At 33.7% G+C, this 27,822-nt stretch overlaps 2 protein-coding genes across 7 annotated transcripts in view; both read left to right on the forward strand.

Annotated features, from left to right (window-relative positions):
• The first annotated feature begins 819 nt into the window (after positions 1–819).
• LOC145335095 (TWiK family of potassium channels protein 7-like) overlaps positions 820–27,822 on the forward strand; it is a 92,947-nt gene continuing 65,944 nt past the window's right edge. For 4 of the 5 annotated variants that reach the window (XM_080180803.1, XM_080180804.1, XM_080180805.1 and 1 more), the window contains exons 1-4: positions 820–940; positions 5,656–5,760; positions 7,866–7,910; positions 9,274–9,333. In XM_080180803.1, the coding sequence (XP_080036929.1) occupies positions 5,677–5,760; positions 7,866–7,910; positions 9,274–9,333 (189 nt within the window). In that variant the 5' untranslated portion in view covers positions 820–940; positions 5,656–5,676. The remainder of the gene's footprint in view (positions 941–5,655; positions 5,761–7,865; positions 7,911–9,273; positions 9,334–27,822) is intronic. The other variant, XM_080180807.1, reaches the window with a different exon arrangement.
• LOC145335096 (uncharacterized) lies at positions 22,957–27,585 on the forward strand. Of its 2 annotated transcripts, XM_080180810.1 has the most exons (7): positions 22,957–23,096; positions 23,896–24,009; positions 24,799–25,376; positions 25,616–25,672; positions 26,110–26,150; positions 26,484–26,622; positions 27,001–27,282. In XM_080180810.1, exons 3-7 carry the CDS (start codon positions 25,187–25,189, stop codon positions 27,021–27,023), a joined length of 450 nt encoding a protein of 149 aa, XP_080036936.1. In that variant the 5' UTR covers positions 22,957–23,096; positions 23,896–24,009; positions 24,799–25,186; the 3' UTR covers positions 27,024–27,282. The 2 variants fall into 2 exon arrangements, 1 of the variants encoding a protein (XP_080036936.1); XR_013885153.1 differs by lacking the exons at positions 22,957–23,096; positions 23,896–24,009 and adding an exon at positions 27,479–27,585 and having other exon boundaries at positions 25,004–25,376; positions 27,001–27,084.

Genomic DNA, 27,822 nt, shown 5'->3' on the forward strand with positions numbered 1-27,822 from the left:
ATGCGTTAGATTAAAGTGGTTTAGGGCTGTACTAAAAAAATCATTTATCGTATTATGGGCAACTTTCCACGATTGATAAAATAAAAATCATAAAATACAAATCTTTTGGCCTGGACCTTCAGAATTAATCTTACATTTTTTTGTTTTACTATATGTGGAATACGTTGAAAATACGAAGCGAAATATAACTATTTGTTTAAGTGTAATAATTGTAAGTCAATTTAAATACAGATTGACTTAAGAACAGTGTTTGACATTTAAATTGCAACATTAAAGCCTAATCATTTTTTATATGTTTATAATACAAAGTTGAACAATGTCTGTCCGTCCGTATAATGATTTAGATATGGTAACCGCTGACCCGATTGGGAATATAGACACTGGTTTTGCGGTGGTTTTTAGCAATTTTGTAAATTATGTCATATCATATGATTTAACTGTCCTTGATTTCTTCTCTCATTTGTCGAAGCCCCTAGAGGCTTGGGGTTAGTCACTATTCATATAAATGTTATCAAAATCATTAATTTCTATACTTTTCAGATAACTAATAATGCCAGAGTAAACTGTGCCTGTGTAAGTCTTGTCAGGGAGGAAGAAGACATTCGGCTGTTTATGCACTAGTACCCAAAGTTTTATAATAACGTTATCTTATTCGTTGCCTTAACAACTTTGGGGACTTTTATTGAATTTTGATTGGTTGGTTAAGTAAGTTAAGTGTCAAAAAGTTTCAACCACTTATTGTAATACTACAGAATGTATGATTTTGTGTACCATCATTGGGAATGTACTTAAATTTACCGGCCATTGTCTTATCCCTTTAGATCCGTGAAGCCTATGATGCCAAGAATGAAACTATGTAACCTCTAGACTGAAGCAACTTAATATACAAATACTTCTTTTCTGCTACAACCGAGAGTCGGCTTACAGCGATTATTCGAAGGTGAGGTCATATTTATGTAAACAAGGATGACAACTTCCATTAAAGCAAAGCTTTAAACAAATATTAACACTTGAAGAGTGTCAGAACTGAAAATTCAGAATAATAAATGTAATGTAATAATACAAAGTAGAACGATGTCTGTCTGTCTGTCTGTCCGTCTGTCCGTCTGTCTGTCCGTCTGAAGCTTAAGATCTCAGTAACCACTGAACCGATTGGGCTCTACTCTTCAGGGAATATACCTACTGGTCCTGTGATGGTTTTAAGCTATTTTCTTGGGGGGTGGGACACCCCCAACCCACCAAAAAAATGAAAAATACCCCCCCCCAAAAAAAAAAAAATTTTTACTTTTTCTTTTTAAATCTAAAATACAAAAAATTAGGTTGATCAAACCTCTTGGGGCAAAGCCCCTAGAGGCTAGGGGCGAAGCCGCTAGTGTAATATAAAGTGTAAGTTAGTTTTGTTACAAGACTGCTTAAATACAGGCTAATGTTTAAGGACATCACGCTTGGTTTTTTATTAAATGAATAAGTTAGGGTACAATGTTTGGCACTTTCGATATAAGTAAATGATAATAAAAAATCCATAGAATGCGATAATAACTTCAGAAAAATCGAAGAAAATAGTTTTAATACTTAATTAACGTTTTTAAGTTTTTCTTCAAAAAGTTTAGATAAGATGCCTTTAAAAGTCGTCTATGATTTTGTCAGGGATAAAAATGTAACTTTAAAATAAGAATTACAACATATTTTTTCAATTAGTACAAAGTAAAATTTTGAACATTTTATTGATCAGTATATTTTTTAAAATGTGAAGTAGAAACCTGAATATTTTATCATGAAAATTGTGTTATGATTTGATTGTCTGCTAGATTACAAGAAAAAAGATACTGACAGTACTTGTTGGTTCTTTAAAAATAATTAGGTAGATTACTTTCAGAACCCCTCTTTTTGCAACGTTATTTCAATAGAACAGAGCCGTAGTCTTAGTGTACTCAATATCTAGACAGCCAACCATTGTTTTAGAATTGTTCAATTTTTTTAACTTCTGATAAAAACAGAATTAATGGTATTTTTGTAAATATTATACCTCCAAGAAATGGCTATACTTCCCAATCATATGTTGTGTGATATTTAAGAGGAATTATTTTGATATAATGTCATTAAAATATTCGTTAAAAAAAGTGCTATTCTAGCTTATACTTTACATTTTAATGTGTATGATAATTCAAATAAAAGATAATGAAGATTTATATTATATTTAATTGTTATAATTATAAAGAAAAACCTGGAAACAGTAAAAAACTGACTTTATTTTATTGACGTAGGGAAAATTTTGTCAAATATTTGAATAAAAAAACACTATAAAACAAAATAAATTATTTTTAATATAGTCACAAAAAGGCTTAATGAGTTTAGGAAATATTTCATTCACTAATCATGTCATTTAAACTCTATTACACAGAATACATTGTAAAAAGTTGTTCTCGTTTTAATTTTAAGTAATTTGAAATGCATTTTAATACCTTTTAAGGATTTATTTTTTGAAACATCTTTTTATAAAATGTTATTGATTTTTGAAGTTATATGTTAAAATGTTTTTAAATTTTGTTAACATTTTGTTTTAAATGTAGAAAATTGGTAATTCTAAACATTCAAAAAATGATTTTATTAAATTTTCATCACTTAAATTGCATGTTTGATGAAATTTTCAACTGATAATTCAAGAAAAATCGTTTAAGTTTTATTATATTTTACTTTGAAATGTTAAAAAAATATAATTATTGTCAAAAATGTGGAAGTTATACTTTCCTCAAAAAAAGACCTAAAACATGCAAATTAACACGTGTAATGAGATTTTTTTTCTTTCAGGTTTAATTTTAAGTAATTATTGATATTTTTTGTAAAAAGGATTTTATATAAAAAGTTTTAAAACTCAAGTTATGTAGTGGTTCTAAAAAAGGTTGCGAATTTATGCAATTTTCTTGCAAAAAAAATTTTCTAGGATTTTAAAAATAGCAAAGGGTGTTATTAGACGTACTTACAGATACAATTGCAAAGTCATTTTGGCCAAACACTAAAATAAAGTTTTGACATCTGAGGGTCCAACCGTGACATACTTACATTTTTAGGACTTGATAATAATGATTCTTCGCTTATACCTTGTTGTAATAAGAATCAGTATTTCACAAATCAGATAAATAGGATGATTATATCACATAAAAATTGTTGTCGAAAAGGTTAGAATGGACATACGGATTCTGATGAAGAATATACAGAAGACAGACAAACTCTGTCCTAGGAATCTTCACTGAAAATTTCAGTTTTAGTAAAAAACTACCCCTTCCCCCATATTTTTATTATATTGTTAAAATAAGGGGGCGGGGGAGGGTTTGCATGAAAGCCCCGAATTTTCGTGACAATCCTAGTTGAGACGTATTTTTAAAGACAGCTAATTAACATTTTCATATGTTCAACATTCCGCATTTTTTCAAAGTATTTTGAGTGAAGCTTATTCAAATGAGAAGCTAGCGCATCTACCTTACAATATGATGACAACATTAATACGTAGCGAAACATAAAGAAATCATGGATTGACAAACGAACAATGTTACTTAAAGAGCAAGTCATCCTCAATAATACAAAGTAGTACGATGTCTGTCTGTCTGTCCGTCTGTCCGTCCGGCTGAAGCTTAAGATCTCCGTAACCACTGAACCGATTGGATTCTACTCTTTAGGGTATATACCTATCGGTCATGTGGTGGTTTTAAGCTATTTTCTTGAAGGGTGGGATTTCCTTGGTTCTTTATTTTTTTTGTAGAAGATTTCCTTGGTCCTGTTTTTTGAAGGAGATTTCCTTGGTCCTTTACGATTTATACCTTAATTTTTTTTATCACCTCTTGGGGCAAAGCCCATAGAGGCTAGGGGCGAAGCCGCTAGTATTATGTAAAGTAGCAAACTTTTTATTGTCTGTTGCAAAGTATCTCGCTAACCGTTAACTCGATACGGTTCTCCTTTACAATGTAGCTTACCATAGGTCCTAAGAAGGTTTATAGCTATTTTGGAGTAGATAACCACCACTACTTTTTAAAAATCCCTTTTCGAAACTAGAATAAAAAATAGTAAAAAGTAAATTTTTTACTGTGTGTTCTTTGGTATCTTAATCAAAATAAATAACGGACATACAAAGAAAATTATAAAAGAGCTTTTCTCCTTAAAAAGACGCTAATAAGGAAGAACTCAAAGGTCAAAGTGATAAGCAAACAAAGTTTTTAAAGAAAACAAAGATGACAACATCTGTAAAAGCGTAACAAATCAAAAAAGTGTAAAAAAATTTGCTATAAGTATTAATTCAGGCAAGTGATCGAATAGGACAGACGAACAGACAGACAACCAGACAGAAAAAACGACAAACCGACATACAAATAGACAAACAAACAGACAGATAAATAGACAGATAAGCAAACAGCTGACAAACTGACAGACAAAGAGATAGACAAACATACAGACAAGCAGACAAAAAGACAAAAAGAAAAACATTTCATTAGATTCACAAACATACAGATAAAGAGTTAGACAAACTTCAGGCTATAACAACAATCATATAAACAGACAGACAAACAGACAGACAAACAGACAAACAGACAGAAAAACAGACAGACAAACAGACAGACAAACAGACAGACAAACAGATAGACAAACAGACAGACAAACAGACAGACAAACAGACAGACAAACAGACAGACAAACAGACAGACAAACAGACAGACAAACAGACAGACAAACAGACAGACAAACAGACAGACAAACAGACAGACAAACAGACAGACAAACAGACAGACAAACAGACAGACAAACAGACAAACAGACAGACAAACAGACAGACAAACAGACAGACAAACAGACAGACAAACAGACAGACAAACAGACAGACAAACAGACAGACAAACAGACAGACATACAGACAGACAAACAGACAGACAAACAGACAGATAGACAGACAGACAAACAGACAAACAGACAGACAAACAGACAGAAAAACAGACATACAAACAGAACGACAAACAGACAGACAAAAAGAAAGACATACAAATAGCTAGACAAACATACATACAAATAGACTTACAAACAGGCAGACAAAAATAAAAACTTACAAACAGTCACTGTCATACAAAGAGAAAGACAAACAAATAAACATACACCTTACCTCTTTTATACGAGAATAGAGAATAATAGACAATTAGAAGGATGAGTACTTTAGCTGTCACCCGACTGATTGATACCCACTCATTTAACATTTAGTGGATTTATTTTGGGTTAGATAAATAAAAGGTTGCGTGATTTTTTTTATATTTATCTATAATACTAAGTAAAACGATGTCTGTTTGTAGCGAAGGATCTCGCTAACCGCTGAAACGATTGGGTTCTCCTTTACAGGGTAGCTTATCATAGGTCCCGGGAAGATTTATAACTATTTTCTTGGGGGGTGGGACATATATTTTTCCATTAGCTTTCAATTGACCTTGAGGTATTTACATGTTTCTCTCAGCTGGCTAACATGACCCCCCATTCCTTCCACATTATGACTTTACCCTATCCCCTCCTCTTACTATTGAGGAACGTATTGACCAATATCTGAGGACTATATTAGCAACCTGAATATCATATTCTATATCCATTTATAAGATATTCATATCTTGTTTAATTTTTACTTTCTAGGTGTCGCTCTAGTGCAGCAAAATGAATATCCAATGTCCTAAGGTGGATATATACTCCAGATTAGAAAGATACATTGGAGCTAAAAACGTCAACAAACTACGAACGGTATGTGATAAAATTTCAGTATGGCTTCGAAACCGATTAATTTCCGCTGGATTAGAACCGATTCTAAGCCATACTGAAAAAAGCATGTATACTTATAGCATCGTATTACAGACTATATTCTACGAATAATAAAATAAAAATCATAAAATTACTATCAGTTTTGTTAGTCCGGGCCTTCAGTCCCCTTTGAACTAACAGAACTGGTTATAATCATATTTTATTTTAATATCGGCGGAAAGCTAACTATAATACGGTGTGATAAATAACTACTCTAAAATTTTAAAATCCAACCCTATAAAAAAACATTTTTATTTTATATAAATCGCATGTCTCTAATTGCACTTTCAGTTAAATTTATTATTATTCTAAAAATCAATTTAAGTAAGTTTTTATCCAAAAGCATGAATAATTAAATTCTGATTGCTATCCCTATTTTACATTTAATTTATACCTTTTTTTGCTGCACTTTTTTTTGCAGTATATCTTTTTGCGTTTGCGTCAGGCATAACGAATTACCTCATTTACAATGCAATGCAAGCTTTTTATTTTTTGGGAGGATAAAATCTATGAAGAGAGATAGGGGGGGGGGGGAAGGATTCACGTTGGTAAAATCTATTTAATTTTCAAAGAAGGTGTATCAACTTTTTTTTTATAGCTAGCCGGTTCTTTTAGTAAGTAGTAGATGTAAAATTTTTCATAGAATTCAGATATGCAATCGTTTTTTTTTGTAGACCTCTTATTTTTTAAGTAATTTAAGTTTTAAAAAAAAAATTAAGTCGATTTTAAGGTACTAAAATGCAACAAAAAAAAGAAAGAAAATGGCCATTATGAACAAAAATAGTAAGATCTTTAATTTGACACCTTACTTTTTCAATTCTGTCAGGTAATTATTGAAAAAATCGATTTTTTTAAACCCACGAGAATAAAAACTTTAAACTTAATTTTATCATTTCACAGGTAAAAAAATATGGGTTCATATATACCTTTAGAATCAGAAAAATATAGAATCCATTGTAAGCAAAATTGAAAAAAAAGTTTACAATATAGTATATAAACTACAATAAAAGGAATTATATGAAAATATCATATTATATTATACAGGCAACGTCTTAATTCTTGAATTGAGTATAAAAATGGGAAGGGGGTAAAGAGGGGGTAAAAAAGGGAAGACGAAAGTGTTGCCTGAACAAAAAATATAATTGGCCATTTGTTTATTTTTTATTTTTTTACTTTTTTTCAATTTTGCTTACAATGGATTCTTAATATTTTTCTGATTCTAAAGGTATATATGAACCCATATTTTTTTACCTGTGAAATGATAAAATTAGGTTCAAAGTTTTTATTCTTGTGGGTTTAAAAAAATCAATTTTTTCAATAATTACCTGACAAAATTCAAAAAGTAAGGTGTCAAATTAAAGATCTTACTATTTTTGTACATAATGGACATTTTCTTCCTTTTTTTTGTTGCGTTTTAGTACCTTAAAATCGACTTAATCTTTTTTTAAAAAACTTAAATTACTTAAAAGATAAGAGGTCTACAAAAAAACCGATTGCATATCTGAATTCTATGAAAAATTTTACATCTACTACTTACTAAAAGAACCGGCTAGCTATAAAAAAAAAAGTTGATACACCTTCTTTTATAGATCTATCAGAAACTTATATAAGGAAAACCTCTTTATTTCACGTCAGATAAAGGTCATGAAGAGGTGGTTTTCTTTAGACCCCATAAAATTTATTTGGGGAGGTCTGCCCTCTACTATTTTTTATACAGAGTGTTTACATCCTCTTGGCAAAACTCTGTGCACGCCACGTATGAAATAGAATGTTTCCTACAGCATGTTATGCATTTATTAATATTACTTTTTTTATTTAGCATGAACCTAAAAAATAATGGATATAGAATAATGGATATTGTTATAAATTCTTCAAATCCTAATAAAATGTTTTACCAGCTGGCTAATATAATGTTACCCTCATCCCCTCTTAATGACTTTACCCAAACCCCTCCATGATCATGGAGGAACGTACTTACCAATATCAGAGGGCTACGACCATATCCACGTATTTTATATTCATTGTAACCTGCAACCTTTTTCATTTAGATTTGCTCTGGCGCTAATTATTTTTCCTGGGGCGTTGTTAAACGGGTAAATGTAATTCTGAAAAAAAATTAACAAAACTTTATAAGTGTGTTTTTTTTTTGTTTGTTTTACTAACTTTTATATACATATATGTTTTGACTATAAAAAGAGACTTTCACATTAAGTACTTTGATGAGCAATGGTAACTCCTTTTTAAAATGAATGAAAAATAAGGATAGAAGATTTTTGTTTGTTTATTAGGATAAGGGTTCACCGCATGGGATAAGAAAACTAATAAATCGCTTATTTTAAAATTTTCAATTTAAGGAGGGTACCAAAGCACCAACAAAAAAATGCCTTAGTTATTGTGACTAGGTATGACTAGGTATAAGATATAATAATATATATTTTATCTTAATATACAAAGTAGTGAGGGTGTATTGTCTGAAGCTTAAGACCTCAATAACTACTGAACTGAGTAGGTTATCATTTTTAGATAAACTTCACAGTGGTCCTATGATGGTTTTACGCCACTTCATTTTCATATTTAAGTTTTGGGATGGTTTTCAGCTATTTTTCTAGTCCATGTGATTAAGGAGCTTAAAGACTAGAGGCGCATCCACTAGTTTAATATATAGAAATATAATTGAGTTTGAGTAAATTTTGGTTGTCGTCTTCGAGAGTTTTATTTTGTGAAATTTTTGATAAATATTGTAGAATTTGTATATTTCTATAATAGCTTTTAGCCAATATGAAATTTTATCCTATTATATAAAGTAGTAGAGGGTTTTATAAGGGCTTAAGATCTCAATAACTACTAAACTGAATTAGTTCTTTTTTAGCTAAACTTCACAGAGGTCCCATGATGTTTTTAGGCTATTTAATTTTCAGATTTAAGTCTTGGGATGGTTTTAAGCTATTTTTCTAGTCCCTTTGAATAGGGAGCTATAGATGCTAGAGGCTTAGTGTAATAAATAGAAATAGAATTAAGTTTGACAAAATTTGGAATGTCGTCTTAAAGAGTTTTATTTTGAAAAATGTTTGATAAATATTACTTACTGTTTAAATTACTAGAATAGCTTTGGACCTTTGAGAAAAGTTCTAGATACATATTGCGTGTATATAAGGAGCATTCATAGCAGGGGGGGGGGGGGGAATTTTAGCCTCCCTTCCTAAAAAAATATTGCAACACCCCATAAAAAGTTTCTTAAATTCTTTTAGTCCCCAACAGATTCGATTCAACAATAAAAATTAGATTTTAATTAGATAATAAAAATTTTAAATAACTATCAAAGCTTTAGCATCATTGATTTATTTTTGTTGATGTTTTTTTAGTTTAATAAAATGGTTAGTTTACTTTTTTAGTTTCAGTTTTACTATAGATTGAAATCTACATGATGATATAAGATGATATTTGTTGTATTGTTAGGTAACAAGCCACGTGTCTCTGTATGTGGGTCTCATCATCTATACAGCTATTGGAGCTTGGGTGAGTTTATATTTATTTGTTTACACTGGTACCCAAAGTTTTATAACAGGTTCTCAAAGTATTATAACAAGCCACGTGTCTCTGTATGTGGGTCTTATCATCTATACAGGTATTGGAGCTTGGGTGAGTTTATATTTATTTGTTTTCACTGGTACCCAAAGTTTTATAACCACGGTATGTTATTCGTTAGCTAAAAAAATTGGGTGGGTACTTTTATTGAATTTTGATTGGTTTGTTTCAATCTTGTAGTGTCCAAAGTTTTCAACCAATATTAAATCTACAAAATAGGTTTTTTTGTTTATCATCTTTACGGATGAAGATTATTATAATCTATAATACAAAGTAGAACGATGTCTGTCTGTTCGTCTGTTCGTCTGTCCGTCTGTCTGTCTGTCCCTTAAGATCTCGGTAACCACTGAACCGATTGGATTCTACTCTTCAGGGTATATACCTATTGGTCCTGCGGTGGTTTTAAGCTATTTTCTTGGGGGGTGGGACACCCCTAACCCCCCCAAAAACAAAAAAATCCCCCCCCATTTTTTTTTTTTTTTTTTTTTTTTAATTTTACGAATTTTATGAATTTTACGAATTTTACGAATTTTACGAAATTTACGAATTTTACGAATTTTGCGAATTTAATCTATATCTATTTTTTCCATTATGGCTTTGAGACTAATATCCGCTGGATTAGAACCGATTTTAAGCCATAATAAAAATCATGCTATTCGCGGAAAGCTGTTATAGTAGGATGCTATAAATAACTATTTTCGCCCTGTTTTCTTATTCTACAATATACATTTTTTCATTCATAAAATTATAAAACAAATTTCACTTAAAATATTACTACAAGACACGTACAAATGCAATTTTAAAGATTTATGTAATTCTGATTTTTTGTGTATCAGGTTTGGGGAAGGAGGGGGGGGGGGGAGTAAAATTACACCCCCCCCCCCCCACCTCCCACCACAAAAAATATACAGCCTTTCTGAACCAATGTAAAGCCAACATATACTTAAAGACATATTATAAATGGAATGATAAAAAAATGAAACTTATGTAAATAATCACGAAACCTTTTGAATAAAAGAAACAAGATTACTTTCAATACAAAATATTTAGTTCATTTACAAACATTGAAGATAAATATATACCCTTCTAAAGTTCTGTACCTACAAACATGTAGTGTAAAAAATTGATTAGAAATTCAAAATACTATTTTATTTATTTAATAGAATAATAAATAATGATGCAGATGCATTGCATATTAGAGTAAATAACTGTATCTGAACATTGCATCGTAGTGTCCTTGTGCCGACTCTCAATTGGGTGATTGAAAATCAGACAATTGTGTCGGTTATATTAACACAGCCAAGTGGCAGAAAACATTTTGGTAGCAGACGAAAACGGTTATTGAAAAAGGAAGGAAGGTAGTTCTTTATATAGTACATATATACTATTGATCTGTTCATTACATGTCCTTTAATGCAAAGACTGATGCTCATCATAAACTAGCCTCTAGGTAAAAATTATTTGAATCAGTATTCTTTGAGATCCTTACTACTTTATATTATAGATATTGTCAGTTTTATGCAGCTCTAAATATGGACAAAATTTTCCTTGTTAAAAATTCCTAGTTGCAAGGCGCATTTTAATTTGTTATTCTACTCAAGTTTGTCGTATGACAACTTTATATAAACACATCACTACGGAATAAACCATTTTTTTCTACCGATTGACCTACCTCTTACCCCCTAAAAGAAAAGAAAATTATCCCCAGGTTATAATTTTTTGATTATGTTTTAAGCTGAACGGTTTCTTTATTAGACCCTTACCCCCTCCAATTGAAATTTTTATTGCATACGAAAAATATTACAAAAAATAAAAAAAAAGATATTGGCGGAGAGGGTATTTGGATGGTCCATGCTTCTGAACATAGGAAAACTGTATATGAGCATATCTCTTGCATTTTTACATTTGAGTGATTATAGAGTAGTTGTATTTATCTTTAATCCATTTAAAACCTATTTTTTTTAAATATGTTTTTTATGCAGTTACTTTCAAAAAGGTATGAACAATGTTTTTATACAAAGACGTTGAAGGGTAGGCTGTTCAACCTCCTAAAACTTGAAACTCCTTATTCTACCCTTCCTCACTCAAAATTTTGAAAAATACATTTAATTACCCCCTTCAAACTTTTAAATTTTGACACAGCTAATTTCACCCCATCAAAAAAAGAGCTTGGACGTCTCTGTTTGAATATAAATCATCTATTGGTAGCATTTTGACAAATTAGAGGCCTCTATGGGCACTTGAGGTGGGGGTCGCCCCCATCCCTTTCAATTTAAGTTTTTGAAAGTAAAAAAAATGGAGGATGGTAACATTCTTTAGGGATTATTTTAAAATAGAACCATTACGGTTCAGTAGTTAGGGAGATCCTTCAAAACACACAGACAGACTGATACACAAAGACATATTGGTCCATTATTATAAGAATGATATATCTAAAAGTAATAACTCTATTACATAGACTTGAGTCTTTAGTATGGATAAAAGGATTTTATTTTTGGTTTTCCTTTTTTTATACAAGCAACTAGAAACAATCAGGAATATAAAGGGATAAGACAATGGCCGATAAATTGATGTACCAATGATGATTCATAAAATTACCCTTTGTGAAGATTGTAATCAGAAACGTTTAGACACTCAACTTAAGAACCACCAAATCAAAATTCAAAAATCCAAGCCACAAATAAGAAAATATTATTTTAAACTTTGAGGACTTGTATAATAAAGAGTTCATTGTACTCTCCCTCCCTATTTTTTTTATACGAGCAAATAGAAAACATTACAAAAAGGCAAATATCTTTGATTTAAAACCAATAAACTGTGTGTCCGTTAAAATGTAATTAATCGTAGGTTTTATTTTATTATTTTCGTTATCTCAAAACTTTTATAAAATTATGTCAAATGCGCTGCTAAGTTCAAACTAGCATAAATTATTATTAGTAATCTTATATACGCAAGGGGACTCTCGACTAAAGTTTTATTACAAAATTATCCAATGTAAAGCCTCAACAACTTTGGGTACTTTTATTGAGCTTGATTGTTTCTTTTTTAAAAAGAAGTGTACAAACTTTTTGATCTACAGAAGGGGTAATTTTGTTTAACAACATTGCCGGTGAATATCAAACTATCGTCTATTGCTTTAACCCTTTTTGATTACAATTTTTTTTTACTTAACAACTTATTTTTGGAATAATAATTCCTAGGACATCTAGGTACCAAATAACAGTCAAAGCAACTCTTTAATCAAGTTCTAAAAATGTTACTGACATTTATGTTCTGCATATTAAGTTAAAACACTCTACACGTGTTAATGCTCGTTTGTCCTACCCTCTGATTTTAAAGCTTTTATGGATGTTGTCCTCATTGTTTTTTTTCCAAATAACTTAGAACAAAGTTTCTCAATTGTTTCTTTAAATCTTTGTCTGCACTGCTTAAAATTTATTTGTACGGCCTCAAAATTTACATTAAAAGAATTTTTTGATAGCTATGTAATGTAATATTTCTCGCTTTGTCCCATCAATTCGGGCTTAACTGCACAAAATTAAAGATACAAATTTTTCATGGTGGCAAGGGACATTGGACTGTAAATTTCACTGTTACCCAAAGTTTTATAACCACACTACTAGTGTCCAAACGTTTCAACCAATAATATAAATTTACACAATGGGTAATTTTGTTTATCCTTATTTGGAATATATTTAATTTTTAGTCCATTGTCTTATATTTTAAGGTTCCTGAAATTTTCAAACAATATTCATGAAAATATACAAAAAGCATTTTCAATTTGTTGTCAAAACAAGGATGATAACATCCATAAAAGCGAAGCCCTGAAACGGTATGACAGACAAACTCTAACTTTTGTTGAGTATCAGAACTGAATATACAAAATATAAATATATATGTTTTGACAAAAATATACTTAAATTCGTTGTAAAACTTTTTAAATCCAGAGCACTGTTTAAGGACATACTGACATTTTTAGGACTTGATTATAGAGTTGCTTCGCTTTTGATATTGTATTTTTTTTGATATATAAATCAGTACTTAGTACGGACATTCTGGTAACGATTATAGAGTTGCTACGCTTTCCAAATCGTACCTAACTACTAAAGGATTCACCATACAAAGTTTGAAATCGATAAGACAATTCTAACATGAATAAGTTAACTAAAAAGCTATCCGTTACGGATGTACGGACGAACAAACCTACCCTAATTATAGAAAAGCTTCGCTTTCAAAAACAAGGACAGTTATGTTAATAAGTAACGTAACTTATTTCATTCCCATCAATTCCAACTTTAATGTTGTATGAAATAGGGAGTTACGTAAGTAACAAAGTGTTTTATGAAAGAGGGGATACATATTTTATTTTACAATATTCAACTTATTTACAAAATAAGCAGCTTACTAGTGCAACTGATAGTAACATATTATAAGAGGATATAAGCAGTAAAAAACCCCGCAGGGGGTATAATTTTCTAACACTTCTTTCTTATTTAGTCTTTTAAAAGGATTCAAAATGCAAGGACATATATTTTTTTAACTCTTACTTTTTACATCTTAATTGGAACTGATGATCTATTTTTATAGATAAACATATGTATTCCATCAATAAAGAAAGTTAAAAAATTAAACTGTGTTTATACATATAACAATAAAATATTTTAAGAGTTGTACAATGTACAAATATTTTTGGAAGGATTTATTACATTAAAATCAAAATAAACTTTTAAAAGCATCATTTAATAACCTGTGTACATTATAGGTGTACTAGGTCACTGTAATCAAATATACTTTATTTAAGAATCTTTGCTTAATGAATCGATATATTATCCTTTGGATGTTGCACCAAATTTTCATGTACTCTAATAAAGTGATACTAGCAACAGACTAAAATAACGATACCCACTATCCGCCCTCTTAATCCTTTCTCCTCTACTCCTACTTGATGAACTAGCTGACCAATAGATAAGGTCCATATTAGCAACCTAAATTAACGAAAAATATATCCATATATACTATATACATATATCCATTATTTGAATGCTACTATGCCTACAATTAGGATTATTTACAAAATATTCTAAATAGCTCTAAATTTTACATATTGTATTTTCTTTTGCTAAATTATATCACAATTAACAATATCAATTACTTCCATAAGTAGCACAGCAGTAAGAAACTATCAAATTTATAAATGTTACAAAGTAGAACAATATCTGTACGTCCATCCGTCTGTCTGCCTAAAGCTGAAATTTTAGTATCCGCTGAAACAATTGGGCTCTACTCTTATATTATAAATGGGCTACTAATAAACATAATTGTTCTTGTTAAAAACAAAGCTTTTCTATAATTATGTCGGTTCGTCCGTAACTGATAGCTCTTTTGTTAAATAGACATGTTAGAATTGTTAGAATTTCAGACTTTGCATGATGATTTCTATAACAGTTAGGTACGATTTAGAAAGCGTAGTACCTCTATTAGCATTATCAGAAAGTCCTACGTCATACTGCTTTTTGGAATAATGATTCCTATGCCAATAGGCTACACTATTATAACCATAGCATCTCTATAATCAATTCCTAAAATTGAAATTTAGTCCCTTTACAGTATTTCGTGTTTACGCAATTTTACAAAAAAAGATCAGGCACAGTTCAAAGTTCTATGTATATTCGTTTGACCTAACTTCTAACTTTAGATGAGAGTTTTCATTTTTGTTGCGTTTTAATTCTCATTTTCGAAACATGAGCAGTTTTTTGGATTTACAATTTAAATTTTTACACAAAAATGTATCAAATTTTGTGAATGCTATTCTTGTCTCCTAGGATTACGTAACATTCTCAATAAGAGGGGGGTAAGTTTCTGGTAGAATCCGTAAAGGTTATGTGTTATTAGTTAAAAACAGAAGTAGAACGATAAAAATTTATGTTAACTTTTTTTAAAAAAAATTTGTCTCTAGTTCTTTTCAATAAGAATTACACATATTTAGTGAATATTATCGTCCTACTACTATTTTTAAGCCTTAAAACACACACCTCTACGGATTCTACCAGAAACCTACCCCTCTCTTTGTAAAATAATTTTTATACAAAAAGAACCACGAAGGAAAATGTAAAAAAAATAGCAGTTATTGTCTATAAATCCATGAAATTGACATTTTGATGAAAATTACGGGGCAGTAAATTTAACCTGTTTATCTACAAGCGGTGACGCCCCTAGAGACCTTGAGGTTTGAAGAAGGGGGGGGGGGGGAATTGAGCACATAATTTTCTGCATTTAAAAAGTAAAATATATTTGGTGAGAAAGGTTTTTCCCATGCTAGTTTTCTCTTGGCAGGGTAGCGGTAGACCTTTCCAAAACCTATGAGAAGCTACATTGTGAAGAAGAACCATATCGGTTCAGCGGTTAGCAAGATCATTTGGCAAGTACAAACAGAAAGAATTAAAGACATCTTTTATATATAGATTGTTAGTATGCTAGAGTTTAAAAATCAAAATATTGTTGCTGCACTAGGGTAAGGGGGGGCTATTTTCAGTAAGGGGCTATTCTCAGTAATTTCGACCCAACTTCGGGAAGTGTCACTTTCGACCATGATCCCGTCGAATGGCAAAAAAAAACAAAAAAATTAAGTTATTGCATTGGCTACAAAAAAAGTAAAATGAAAATTTTGTGAGATGAATTTTAAGGGTACTTTTTGGGTTTCAAAGTCGGACAACAAATTTTTTTTTTTAATTTTTTTTTATTAGGTGTGTAAAGAAAAACACAAAAATTGGTACAACCTAAAACTTTCTTGTCAAAATATAATTAACTAAGCATTTCCCGCTCTATCCAAATCCATTGGAAGCTTTAAACTAAAATTAATATTTTTTTCAAAAATGACAAAAGTTGGAGCCAGGGAAATTTTGGTAATTTCCAAAAAATAATTTAAATTCGATTTTTGATATGATACTTTGGCCAAATCCATTGTTCATCGTAGGCTTTTTAAGAATTAGGCCTTAAAATTGAAAAAAAAACAGGTTTTTATTTTTAAAATTTTTGTTTTTTTGAGAGAAATATTTTGAGGAAAAAAATCGAAATTTCTCGTCTTTTGGAAAATTTTTTTTGACATAAAAGGAATAGTCCGACCCTTATGAAAATTTTTGTGAATAATCCCTATAACCTTCACTAATTATGACTTATTATGCTTGTTTGGCCGTTTTTCATTGATTTTATTTAGATTGAAAAAAATTACCGGAAATTGGCCCCCTACTGGGTAATTTTCGGTAACTGCTTTTAATCCAATTTTCACCAACTTCTAAAATTCCTAGGAAAACGTCCTATAAGGACCTGATAGATATTTCTGTAAGCATGCTAATGGCTAAATATCCGAAAATTAACCCCCCCCCCTACTTATGGATATACCTGTAATAATTAAACTGCTTAACTTTTGAAGTTTGCCATTCAAATTTCAAATTTGTTTCATAAGAAACACTTTTGATTTTTTTTGCAAAATATTGTAATTTTTATGTATTTTTGGGGTTTTCTGGGTAAAGGTATGGGTAAATATACTAATAAATGTATACGTTGACAGGGATCTTAAGGGATAAGACAATAAATAAAACAAAATGACAATTTCTGTAGATTAAATTATTGGTTAATAAGTTGGAAACAAAAAAGTTTTAAAGTGTTTATTGCCAGCTGGCCATAAAGCTATGGAGAAATTAAAGACATATTAACATATCTCCACATTCCTGATATTTTTTTGCTTTGCGATGTTTATAGTTTTTTTCCACGGACGATTTACTAGTGACGCTTCTACATGAAATATAGTTACTTTAAATCAGGGAGGGAGGAGACTATAAGTTATATTGGTACCCAAAGTTTTATGGCAGTATAATCTTATTCGTTAGCTCAAAAAGTTCTTACTTTTATTGAATTTTAATTGGTTGAGTCCAAAATATTGGTGTCCAAACTTTTAAACCATAAATTTTAATGTCTACCAAGGTTAATTTTGTTTATCATCTTTGGGGGTGTATATCATTTATCATCTATTGTCCTTTCCTTTATATCCCTGCTTTAAATCGTTTTCTTATAGAGTATTTATATCCAAGCTTGATTCTCATAGGCGAATTTATGTATCATAATTATGGAAAAATATAATTATTGAATGTTGTTAGTAGCAAAGCTACTCTATACTTTGAAATGTCGGTATGTCCGTCCGCTTGGAACGTTTTGGGGGAAACGTGATTTTCTCGGCTCCTATTCGAGAAGGCTGAAACTTTTTGTCAACATTCCCATCATTAAGAAGTTAATTGACTATAAAACATCCATGGCGGTCGGACTAATTTTGGTAGGTTTTTGGTACTGTTTTAAATTTTTTTAGATAAGATTATCAAAAATAAATGTTCGCGAACAATTCATTCACCAAAAAATCTTTTCAAGAATATTCCTTATTGTTATAAGATTAATCATGCAAAATATTCAGTTCATTTGGCTATGCAATCATGTTTACCTGTAAACAGGAGTACAGCAAACGGAGCGACCTTAATTATAGAAAGTTCTTGCAACTAAAATATACAGTAATGTGATATAGACAAACAGCATAAGCTAATGATAGAGTAGACTTAATGTTCAATTCAAAATGCAATCAGATTTTTAAGTATTTATTATATTGGATTAAATGCAGTTTTTGAGTAAATAAGATTATATATTGATACTATATTTAGAAATGATTAAATATGTTAATAAGTCAAAACTACTGATTATTCAAAGCTGGATAGTTCTGAAGTAGCAGGATGTCTGTCTGTATATCAGGACACCAAACAACAGGATGACTGTCTGTTTAATTAATACAATGTATTAATTAACTATGCACTTTGAAGGGGTAGAATATCTGCCTATGCAAACTATCTAAAGTAGTAGGATGTCTGTAAATAGCTGTATTGGTCTTAATAAAGACTCGAACCCAAACCAGATAATGTTCTGTGTTAGGACTCTCAATATCAACTGACTTAAATATATTTTCTCTTTATTCTTTCTGAGAGCAATTAAAGAGCAATTAAGAGTAACAATTAACATATGGTCTGCAAACTTAAATATATGACATCACAACATAAATATATGACATTTACCCCCTTCTGAAACCATCCAGCTAAGCATGGTTTCACCATCCATCAGGTTGATCCAATAAACTAGGATCAATGTCTTCACTGGGTGAACCTACATCGAAATTAACCCCGGCCTCCAGTCCTTCCTCTCCTTCACCCACTGGAGGAGGAGTGTTCAGCGCCCCTCCACCAACATCAGCCGAAACGCCCACTGTTGCCGCTATGACAGCATTACTCGCTGCAGCAGTTACAGGCCCTCCTACAGCCACCATCACAGCATCATTTACCGCTGAGGCGGTATCATTCGCAACAGCCACCTCTGCAGCAACCGCTGGCCCATCTGCCGACATTGCCACTTCCATCTCAACGCCACCAGTGACCTGAACACCTCCCGAGACCATCATCACTCCGTTGCCAGCCCCAGCACCGTCAGAAGTTCCAGCCTGCTGCAACTGCCAATATGACGCCGCCGGTAAGTCATTGTTTATTCTGCGCCGGATCTCGCTAAGCTCACTAAAAATATTGGACAGGTGCCTTTGCACTTCAGCCTCTTTTTTCGCCATCTCAGTAATAGCCTCCTGAACCTTAGTTCCCTGTCCTGCCAAAACACTTTCCACTTGTTGGCTCACCTGCTGTCCCAACTTGGCTGAACTACTTTCCCAATTATCAGTCATTGCTGTCTGTACACTTTGTACCATATAAGAAGTCTTTTGCTGTGCAGTAGTAGCCACCATTTGCTGCATCTCTGTATCTACCTTCCTTATACAGTCCATTAGATCCCTCTTATGCGAGGCCAACATATCTTTAATCCGATTATGACTGTCCGTCTGCCAAAGTTTCTGTGCAGTGTTCAAACTTTTGACTGATTCTCTTACAGCTTCACGAATTTTTTCCTCAATCATAGGCTTTAGAGTCACAGCAACAGAATTACTGATTTTACCTATATCTTCATCACTGAGCGGCGCCAAGCCACGTTTGTCATTCTTGCGCTCAGCCTTATTTCTCTCAACCTCAGCACGTAAATCTGGTAACTCCCTCTTTTGTTTAGGCCCAAGAGAATCTGCCCCAGCAGGCCGCTTGACCACGCCCCTTCTGGAAGTACCTTCCCCAGCATCATTATAAGCATTGCTGGCTCCCCTTCTGGAAGTACCTTCCCCAGCATCATCATAAGCCTTGCTGGCTCCCTTAGACCTGACCGACCCAGCAGCCTGATTTGGCACAAACTTACCAAATCTGCGCCGTCCATCACCAGAACCAGTATCTGCCACCTTTTCAGGCTTGTCCGTAGTAGGCTCAGTCCAACTGTCTATCTCCGAACCACTCTGATCACTGGGCAGACGATCCCTGGAATCAAGCTCAACTTCAAGACTCACGTTGCCAACATCGTCCTCATCATCATATCCAGGCTCATACCTGGGGGATTCTACATCATACTGCCTCCTGTCATCTCTTCTATACACAACATGCCGCCGATTAGATCTGCCAGCTTCCAACATCTCAACAGACGGTTCACGCTCCTCCCGCCGAGGTGGGGCAGACGGCCGCTGATACCGCCTTTCGTTTCCATCTCCATTTCCTGATAATAATCAATAATTAAATATTAACATTTTAATATTTTAATATTTTAACATTTTTCATATATAAGACGACATTCAAAACGAAATACTTTACATAAATTATATTTATCAGGGATGCCAAATTTTAATTACTGTTTTCCCGATAACGCGAAAATTTGACGCAATTACACAGTCTGCCTAGACAACCAACACACAGCAATCCAATAACCACCCCAGCAGCACCCGTCACCGCCATAACAAAATGCTGCCAACTATTAGTCAACCAATCAATTGAGGAATTATACAAATGTACAAACCAATCTTCTGTCACCTCTACAACAAACGCATTTGAATTAGCAGCCAATTCCGAAAGTTTAGCCTCTTCCACAGACTCCAACACCTGTCCTTTCTCTCCCTTATCCAGCAGATGCTCAAAATTCAATGGTACCTTCAACCAACTATCCTCCAGCCGTTTAGTCTGAACCAGCTGCATTCCTGCCCCCTTATTGCCTAGATATAATCCAGGTTTAACTCTCACGAATACTGGATTTTTCCTACACTCGACAACCATTAACAAGGAAACATTTTTAACTAATCTTGTGAATGGTTCTACAGCAACAATTCTATCATCCATAAACAGAGAAAAATGACCAAGATAACACGGCAAATCTGCTCCTATAGTCACATTCAACCATCTTTTTTTACATACAGACACAAGCTCCATCTCCCCCAGATGTTGTACCAACAAATTTCCGACTTGCTTGATGTTGGAATGAAACAAATTATTCTCCCAACACCCCTGTTCTGCCTGTAAAATCCTTTCCACTTGATGATAGGAAGAAGTTAACTGTAATAATAAAGCACCATCCTCCTCTTTTTTTCGCATCCAAGGAAAGAAATTCTTTTTAGCAGTTGTAATCCACAAAACTACATCAGGAACGTTGGTATGAAAATAATGCAAATCAGTCAGAAAGTCAGAAAACTCCACTTTTTTCCCCAGTTTTAATCCCAACGAAAACTGTGGAGAAATTGCCAACCAACTTTGGCCACCCTGATTATTAGCATCATCCGCCATATTAGAAAATGTAAACAAAGTTAAATTTACAATTTCAACAGTCCGAAAATAACTAAAATAACGTCTATCTTCCTGTGATCTATTGTGAACTATCACTCGATCAAGCCCAAGCCGCAGATCAGACTCCAGACAGTGTGCCCCAATGAACTGGTCCTCAAGAAAACAACTGTTATCAGGTAACATTGAAATTTGTATATTTTTCAAATAACTTGTAATCTGAACTTCTTGAAAAGTATTAGGCACAAAGGTATTATTTAAATAAATACCATCTCCTCTGCACTGAGGGTCAATCCCATACGTCATCATATCATCATACAGGATGCTACCATTTATGAAATAAGTCAGTGACCGGTCATAAAACGCTACAGGCAACCGTCGTCCATCTATGTCTAACACCCTCTGTTCCTCCATCCTTTTACAATCTTCACTAGAAATTAACTCATCACTACTAACAACAGCTGGTGCCCCTAAATGTAGATGGCTATATTTGCCGCAATACCAGGTGTGAACCGTTCTGTCGACGTGACATTGTACCGCGGGCAAAAATCTCACTCCAACTTTTTTTAACAGATGACCGCTGACTGTTCCATTAAACTCATGCTGACCAAATACTGTACATTCTGAAGCCCTCAACTCAGGACCGTCGCCAACACACTCCTTTACTTGCACAGATATCACATCAGCACCACAAGGTAACAAACACAATCCCCAAATTAAAAAATATTTACCTGATTTAAATTTATTATTATGACCAGACATTATTAGCTGATAACTGTTCACCAATTCACCCGCAAATATCAACTGATTTAGCCTTTCATTGCAGGACAACTTTCTACCTACTAGCTTTGTCAGCACATATTTGTTATTAAAATAATCAAATAACAATTCATGAACTCTTATTATAATATATTTTTTAAAATATTTATATGTATTTTAATAGTATTTTTGTTTTTCTCAAAAATAATTATTATCAGCTCTCCTTTCCCTACTTTCTCCGTCCTCGAGTTCCTATCTGAACATGTACCACAGGACCCCCTACCTGAGATCTTAACCTCCTCCCAGTGTCCCATAAATATTTCGCCACCCGTGATCCACTTTTCTTAATTGTAACTAATTTTTCAGGTGAAGATTGTGGCGGCGCCGTAGTCAAAAACGATTGTTCCGATGGAAGCTCAACCTCGTCAAAATTACCCTCAGCTACAGGAGCAGGCACCACAGATTCATCTGTCACTCCCACCTCTACTCCTTCACCTACAGGTATAATTTCTCTATTCTCATTCTCTGAAACTCTGTCATTATCAACCTCAACCTCACTCTCCTTCTCCTGAATCTCGTCACTCTGTCTTTCCTCTGCCAACTCAAAACCATCATTTTCAGATGACAAATACACAACATCTTCACTCTCTCTCTCCTCTACAGTTTCTTTCTCTACAGGCATATTGTCAACCTCCAAAAATATCTCATCGGACGGACAAATTTCAGGTAAAGGAAAAACGTTAAAATTAACCTCCTCCCCTAGAACTTCCGTTCGAGCATGAATTTTTCGAATTTTATCCCTAGCTACAACCTGATTTTTCTTGATGGGATTATTCCCAAAAGGTGCCAACTCATACAATGCATCCGAAAATTTCTTAACCACAATAAAAGGCCCTCCATAGAAAGACTGTAATTTCTTGGACACGTCAGTTTTTACAATATTAAAGAAAGCATAACAAACATCTGTAACTCTTAATGCTTCCCTCTGTACTCTGTGTTTATTTTGAACCTCTAAATATAACTTGGATTTTGTAGAAATTCTCTTAATTACATCCTCCATATTTTTCAGAAATTCCAAATACGACCGCGAGGATGAAGATTCAGCAGACGGAACTGGTGATAGGAAATCGAGAGGAATACGTGGCTGCCGACCAAAAACCAGAAAAAATGGAGAATATCCAGTTCTAGTACTCTTGGAACAGTTAATCACTAACGTAGCCAAAGGTAATTTTTTAGCCCAGTCCTTTGTTCCATGATTTTCATCTACTTTCAAAGCAGCATACAAACTTTGATTTTGCCTCTCTACAGGATTCGAATTTGGATTCCTGGGGGGAATTAGGACAGTATCCACCCCCAATCCTTTCATCACGCCTTTAAACACATTGCTTGTAAAATTTGTACCTCTATCCGATCTCAAAGCTCTAAATAAACCATAGGTAGGTACAAAATTTTCCAATATAGCCTTTACAGTTGTTTCAGTTTTAGCATCAACCAACGGACATGTAAAAACATATCTAGAAAATAGACAAACCATGATTAGGACAAATTTAACCGTCTGTCCCTGATGATAACATGGAGTCCAAGGTCCAACCAGATCTACGGACATATTAGCAAAAACTTCACTACTTTGAACAGAATGAGTTATAGGTGAAACATGTTTAGGATTACTTCCAGCCTTTTTCAAACATGTAATACAACTTCGTATTCTCGATTCCACAAACTTGTTCACGCCAGGCATAAAAAATCTCTCATTTATTTTACGTATTGTCTCCTGCACACCTCTATGTCCAGAACCATATCCACCATGAGCTGAATCAAATATATCATTGTATAAAGAAAGAGGCACTACAGGCCTCTCGACGAAACCCCCTTCGGCCAAAGGCTGTCTGAAAATTACAACCCCCTCTAGCACATACATGTGGCCAATAAGATTGTACAATAGTTCTTTTCTGCCCGATAACTCCGCCCTCTCATAAGACGACAACTGTCTCCTTTCCAATATCCATAATCTTATTTCATTTAGGATCTCGTCCTGCTGAAGACTACTTTGCCAGACAAACTCAACATCCGCCTCATCCTCTGCAGAATGTACCTGCATAATAGAGTAGATTTGATCCAGAAATGGTGAATCATCCAGGTAAGGATCCAAAATTTTATTATCTGTCTCTCTACACTCCTGACAATCCTTCAGTCGATGATTCTTACAATCTAACTCAGTTCTCGACAAATAATCTACGTTCACATGCTTAGTCCCCTGTCGATGGATAACTGTAAAGTCAAAACTTTGCAAGAAAGTTATCCATCGATAGGTGACACCGTTTATTGATCCTTTAGCCCAACGTTTATAATGCACTAGTGAAATACTGTCTGTCCGAACCAAAAACTCCCGAAACCTACAAAAGTGTAAAAAATTCTTTAATGCATATACTAATGCACCTAATTCTCCTTTATAGGAAGGATAATTTTGTTCTGCAGCATTACACTTCTTACTACAGACACCAAACACTCTCTCCACACCATCCTGTTCTTGCGAAATAATCCCTGCAAAATACTGAGAACTATAATCTACATCCACAATAAAAAGATTAGGATTATCCCATTGAGGATAGCCTTTACACATTTCAGTCTTGAACATTTCCATAAATTCAGTCCATACTCTGTTCAACTCTTCTGTCCACTTTATTATAGTGTCATTCCTGTGACTATCCAACATGCACGACCTCTTGGCATAATCAGCAAAATATCCTCTGTAATAATTAGTAAATCCCAAAAATTTCTGCAACTCCTTCCCTGTTCTAGGCTTGCCCCAATCCTTAATCCGTTCCAGATATGCAGGATTCATTTTCAATCCATCGGCACTAATAATATGTCCCAAATAATGGCATTCTCTAGTCAATAAATCACACTTATCTAAATTTAATTTCAGGTTGACCTGCCGAAGAACTTGAAACAGTGCCTGCAGATGCTCTACATGTTCCTCTGGACTTGATGAAAACACGATCAGATCGTCCAAGTAGCTGATACAGAATCCATACATACCTGGCAAGATAGACAGCACCTTATCCATCAGAGCACAGAACAGGCTGGGTGCATTACACAACCCAAATGGCAACCTGTTAAACAAATACATCCTGTTTGCTGCACTAAAAGCTGTTAACGGTTTAGAGTCTTCATCCATAGTCATCGAATGGTAGGCAGCTGTCAAATCAAGAGTACTGAACACCTTGCCAGAACCCAGCTTCGTCAAATTATCCGAGATCAGTGGCAGCGGCCACGCCACCCGCTTAGTCACGTTGTTGAGGTTGCGGAAATCGATGACAAACCTCAACTTAGCCTCTGCTCCAGGTGCAGCCTTCTTTTTCACAGCAAAGATAGGACTGGACCAATCCGAGAAACCCTCCTCAATAATGCCAGCATCCAGCCATTTGGTCAACTGTTCCTTCAATTTAGCATCGTACTCTGGATTCAAAGGAATATTTCTGGCCTTCACAGGTTTAGCTCCAGGTAACAATTCTATATTATATGTCATTAATCTACAATCACCAATATCTGAATCATTCATTGAAAAGATATCAAAATTTTCCAAACAAATTTTAATAATCCTGGGTTTCAATTCTGGATTTTCCTTAATCATCTGGTTTTCATCTAACTTCAATTTTTGAATAATAAACTGTACCCGTTCATGCATTTTTTGCCCCGACAACTTTTCTGGCTTATCCAATTCATTAATTGTTTTATTACAGGTAACATCTTGATTATCCATGATGAAACAATGCCCCATCTTCACATTTCTCAGCAAGGTAATAGGTTTTATTGACGCATTAACCACATTAACCACACAAGACCCATCTTTCCGTGGCTGATACACCCCCTCAATAATCATAATCCCATTGCCACTTGTCATCTTAGAAGAATTAGGGGACACGTACCAAAGCCCATCATTCTTTAATCCAGTCACATGCACCACAGCGGTAGATCCTCCAGGATAAAAAATAGTTTTATCCAGCAACTTCACATTATACTTCGTTGAATATAACTCTCCAAACCCACCCCCCTCCTTTATCCCTGGCAAGGTAGGTTTAGATGGAATTTCAGAATTTATTCGTCCGGACAAAATAGGAATTTTCTGTATCTCTGCCACCACCTGTTTCTGTAAACAGGAATTAATAGGAACAGATTCCCCACAAAATTCAAACTTATCTTCATCCAAACAAATATTAATTTTATTCTTTTTCAGGAAATCAGATCCAAGATTTACCAACCTACTCGTCACCTCAGGTACATAAAATATCTCCGTAAACACAGCTTGAGTTCCAGCAAATCTAAATTTCAACTCAACATATCCAATAATATTAACTTTCTTTAAATCTACTGAATATGCTGATAATTTAGCAGGACAAAACTCAACTCCATGTTTATCAAGAATTTCTCTAGATATCAAAGAATTAAAATTATTTCCTGTATCAATAATTCCTAACTCCTTCACCGGAATATCAGCCCCAGGCACAAGAAATTCTAAATCCGCACAAATAGGCATTTTCGTTATCTTCAAAAACTTCACAATCTCTTGAAAACACTAGTCATTATAATTAATATATCCATATATTTTAGATATACATCATTCCACTACACAGCAGTCAGCCCCTCATCTGTCACCAGCCGCCAACATACTGTTCAATTTATGAAATCCTGTACATCTCCCAAACTACCAGCATCACACAGCTACACTCCAAGTTTTTTTTTTATACAGGTAAGTACCTCTCGAAGTATTCAACCTTGCATAGGTACTTATCAAAAAATAATATATAGTAGATATATATATATATATAAATATATATATATAATGTTTTCATTAACACGATCACACCTTGACTGACGAATAAACAAGACAGTAATGCTTTATAAAGTTGAAAGCAATAATGTAAATACAAGACAGCAAAATTAACTATTTACAGTACTATAGCCTATATAATGAATATGAATAAAAGAACGATCTATAAATTTCATCCTAGAATGAGATTTATACATCAAATCAATCATATCCATTACATAGGATATTGCTGGAAATTGTTTCTGGCTATGTCAGCAATCATAGCCCCATACTGTTTCTCATCTCTGCTCTTTTCAGAATCCACAACAGGCCCCACCTGATTGCCCCACCTATCCACAACAGGCCCCACCTGATTGACTGTCTTCTTCAGAAACTGCTCAGGTATTACCCTATTATTAGGCACTCCAGGACCCTCTTTCTTTTCGCTACCGGCTGAGAAAAACTTAGCTTTGGTCTTTCCTATGCGAGAATCAGGAGCTGGCGGCTTGCCATCTCTCTTCTGCCAGCAACTAGCCACTACATGACCTTTTTTTCCCACAATACCAACAAATCATAGTTTTAGCCTTCGAATTCAGAGCCCCAATCACGTTCTCAACCTGATCCCAAGGAATATCATCATCCCCTTCAATCCACGCATTATTATCGCCAATCTCAGTCCTGCCCTCCATATCAGATACATGCACTTCACTGATTACAGGCCTAGCTTTCACCTCCCTAGAATCCTCTAGCCTCAACCCTTCCATAGCCTGAGAATAACAGGACGTTACATTTTCAGGTGATACGTGTCCAGAACGAGCCCAGCTTACATAATGCTGACCTCTGCGAATCAAATAAGTCAAGAAAGCACTGTAATCTTCCAGGTAATGCATAGATTCAATGAAATTAGCCATATCTCTAGCTAAATCAGAAAACAGCAAATTCTTAGCCACATTATTATAGAAATCACGCCAAGATTGTCTAGAAATTTGACCAGGATGCATAAGCCTAAACAGACGCAATTTAGCATTGAAAAACACATCCACATTCTGACCACTCTTTTGTTTCAGGGCGTAAAAGAATTCGGTAGCCGACTCTGTATCAGCAAAGGGTATCACCAACCTTCTTATCAACAGGTAATAA

Source organism: Acartia tonsa, chromosome 13 (genome assembly GCF_053477335.1).
Source record: "Acartia tonsa isolate MP-2025a chromosome 13, ASM5347733v1, whole genome shotgun sequence".
In the NCBI taxonomy this organism is placed as follows: Eukaryota; Metazoa; Arthropoda; class Copepoda; order Calanoida; family Acartiidae; genus Acartia; species Acartia tonsa.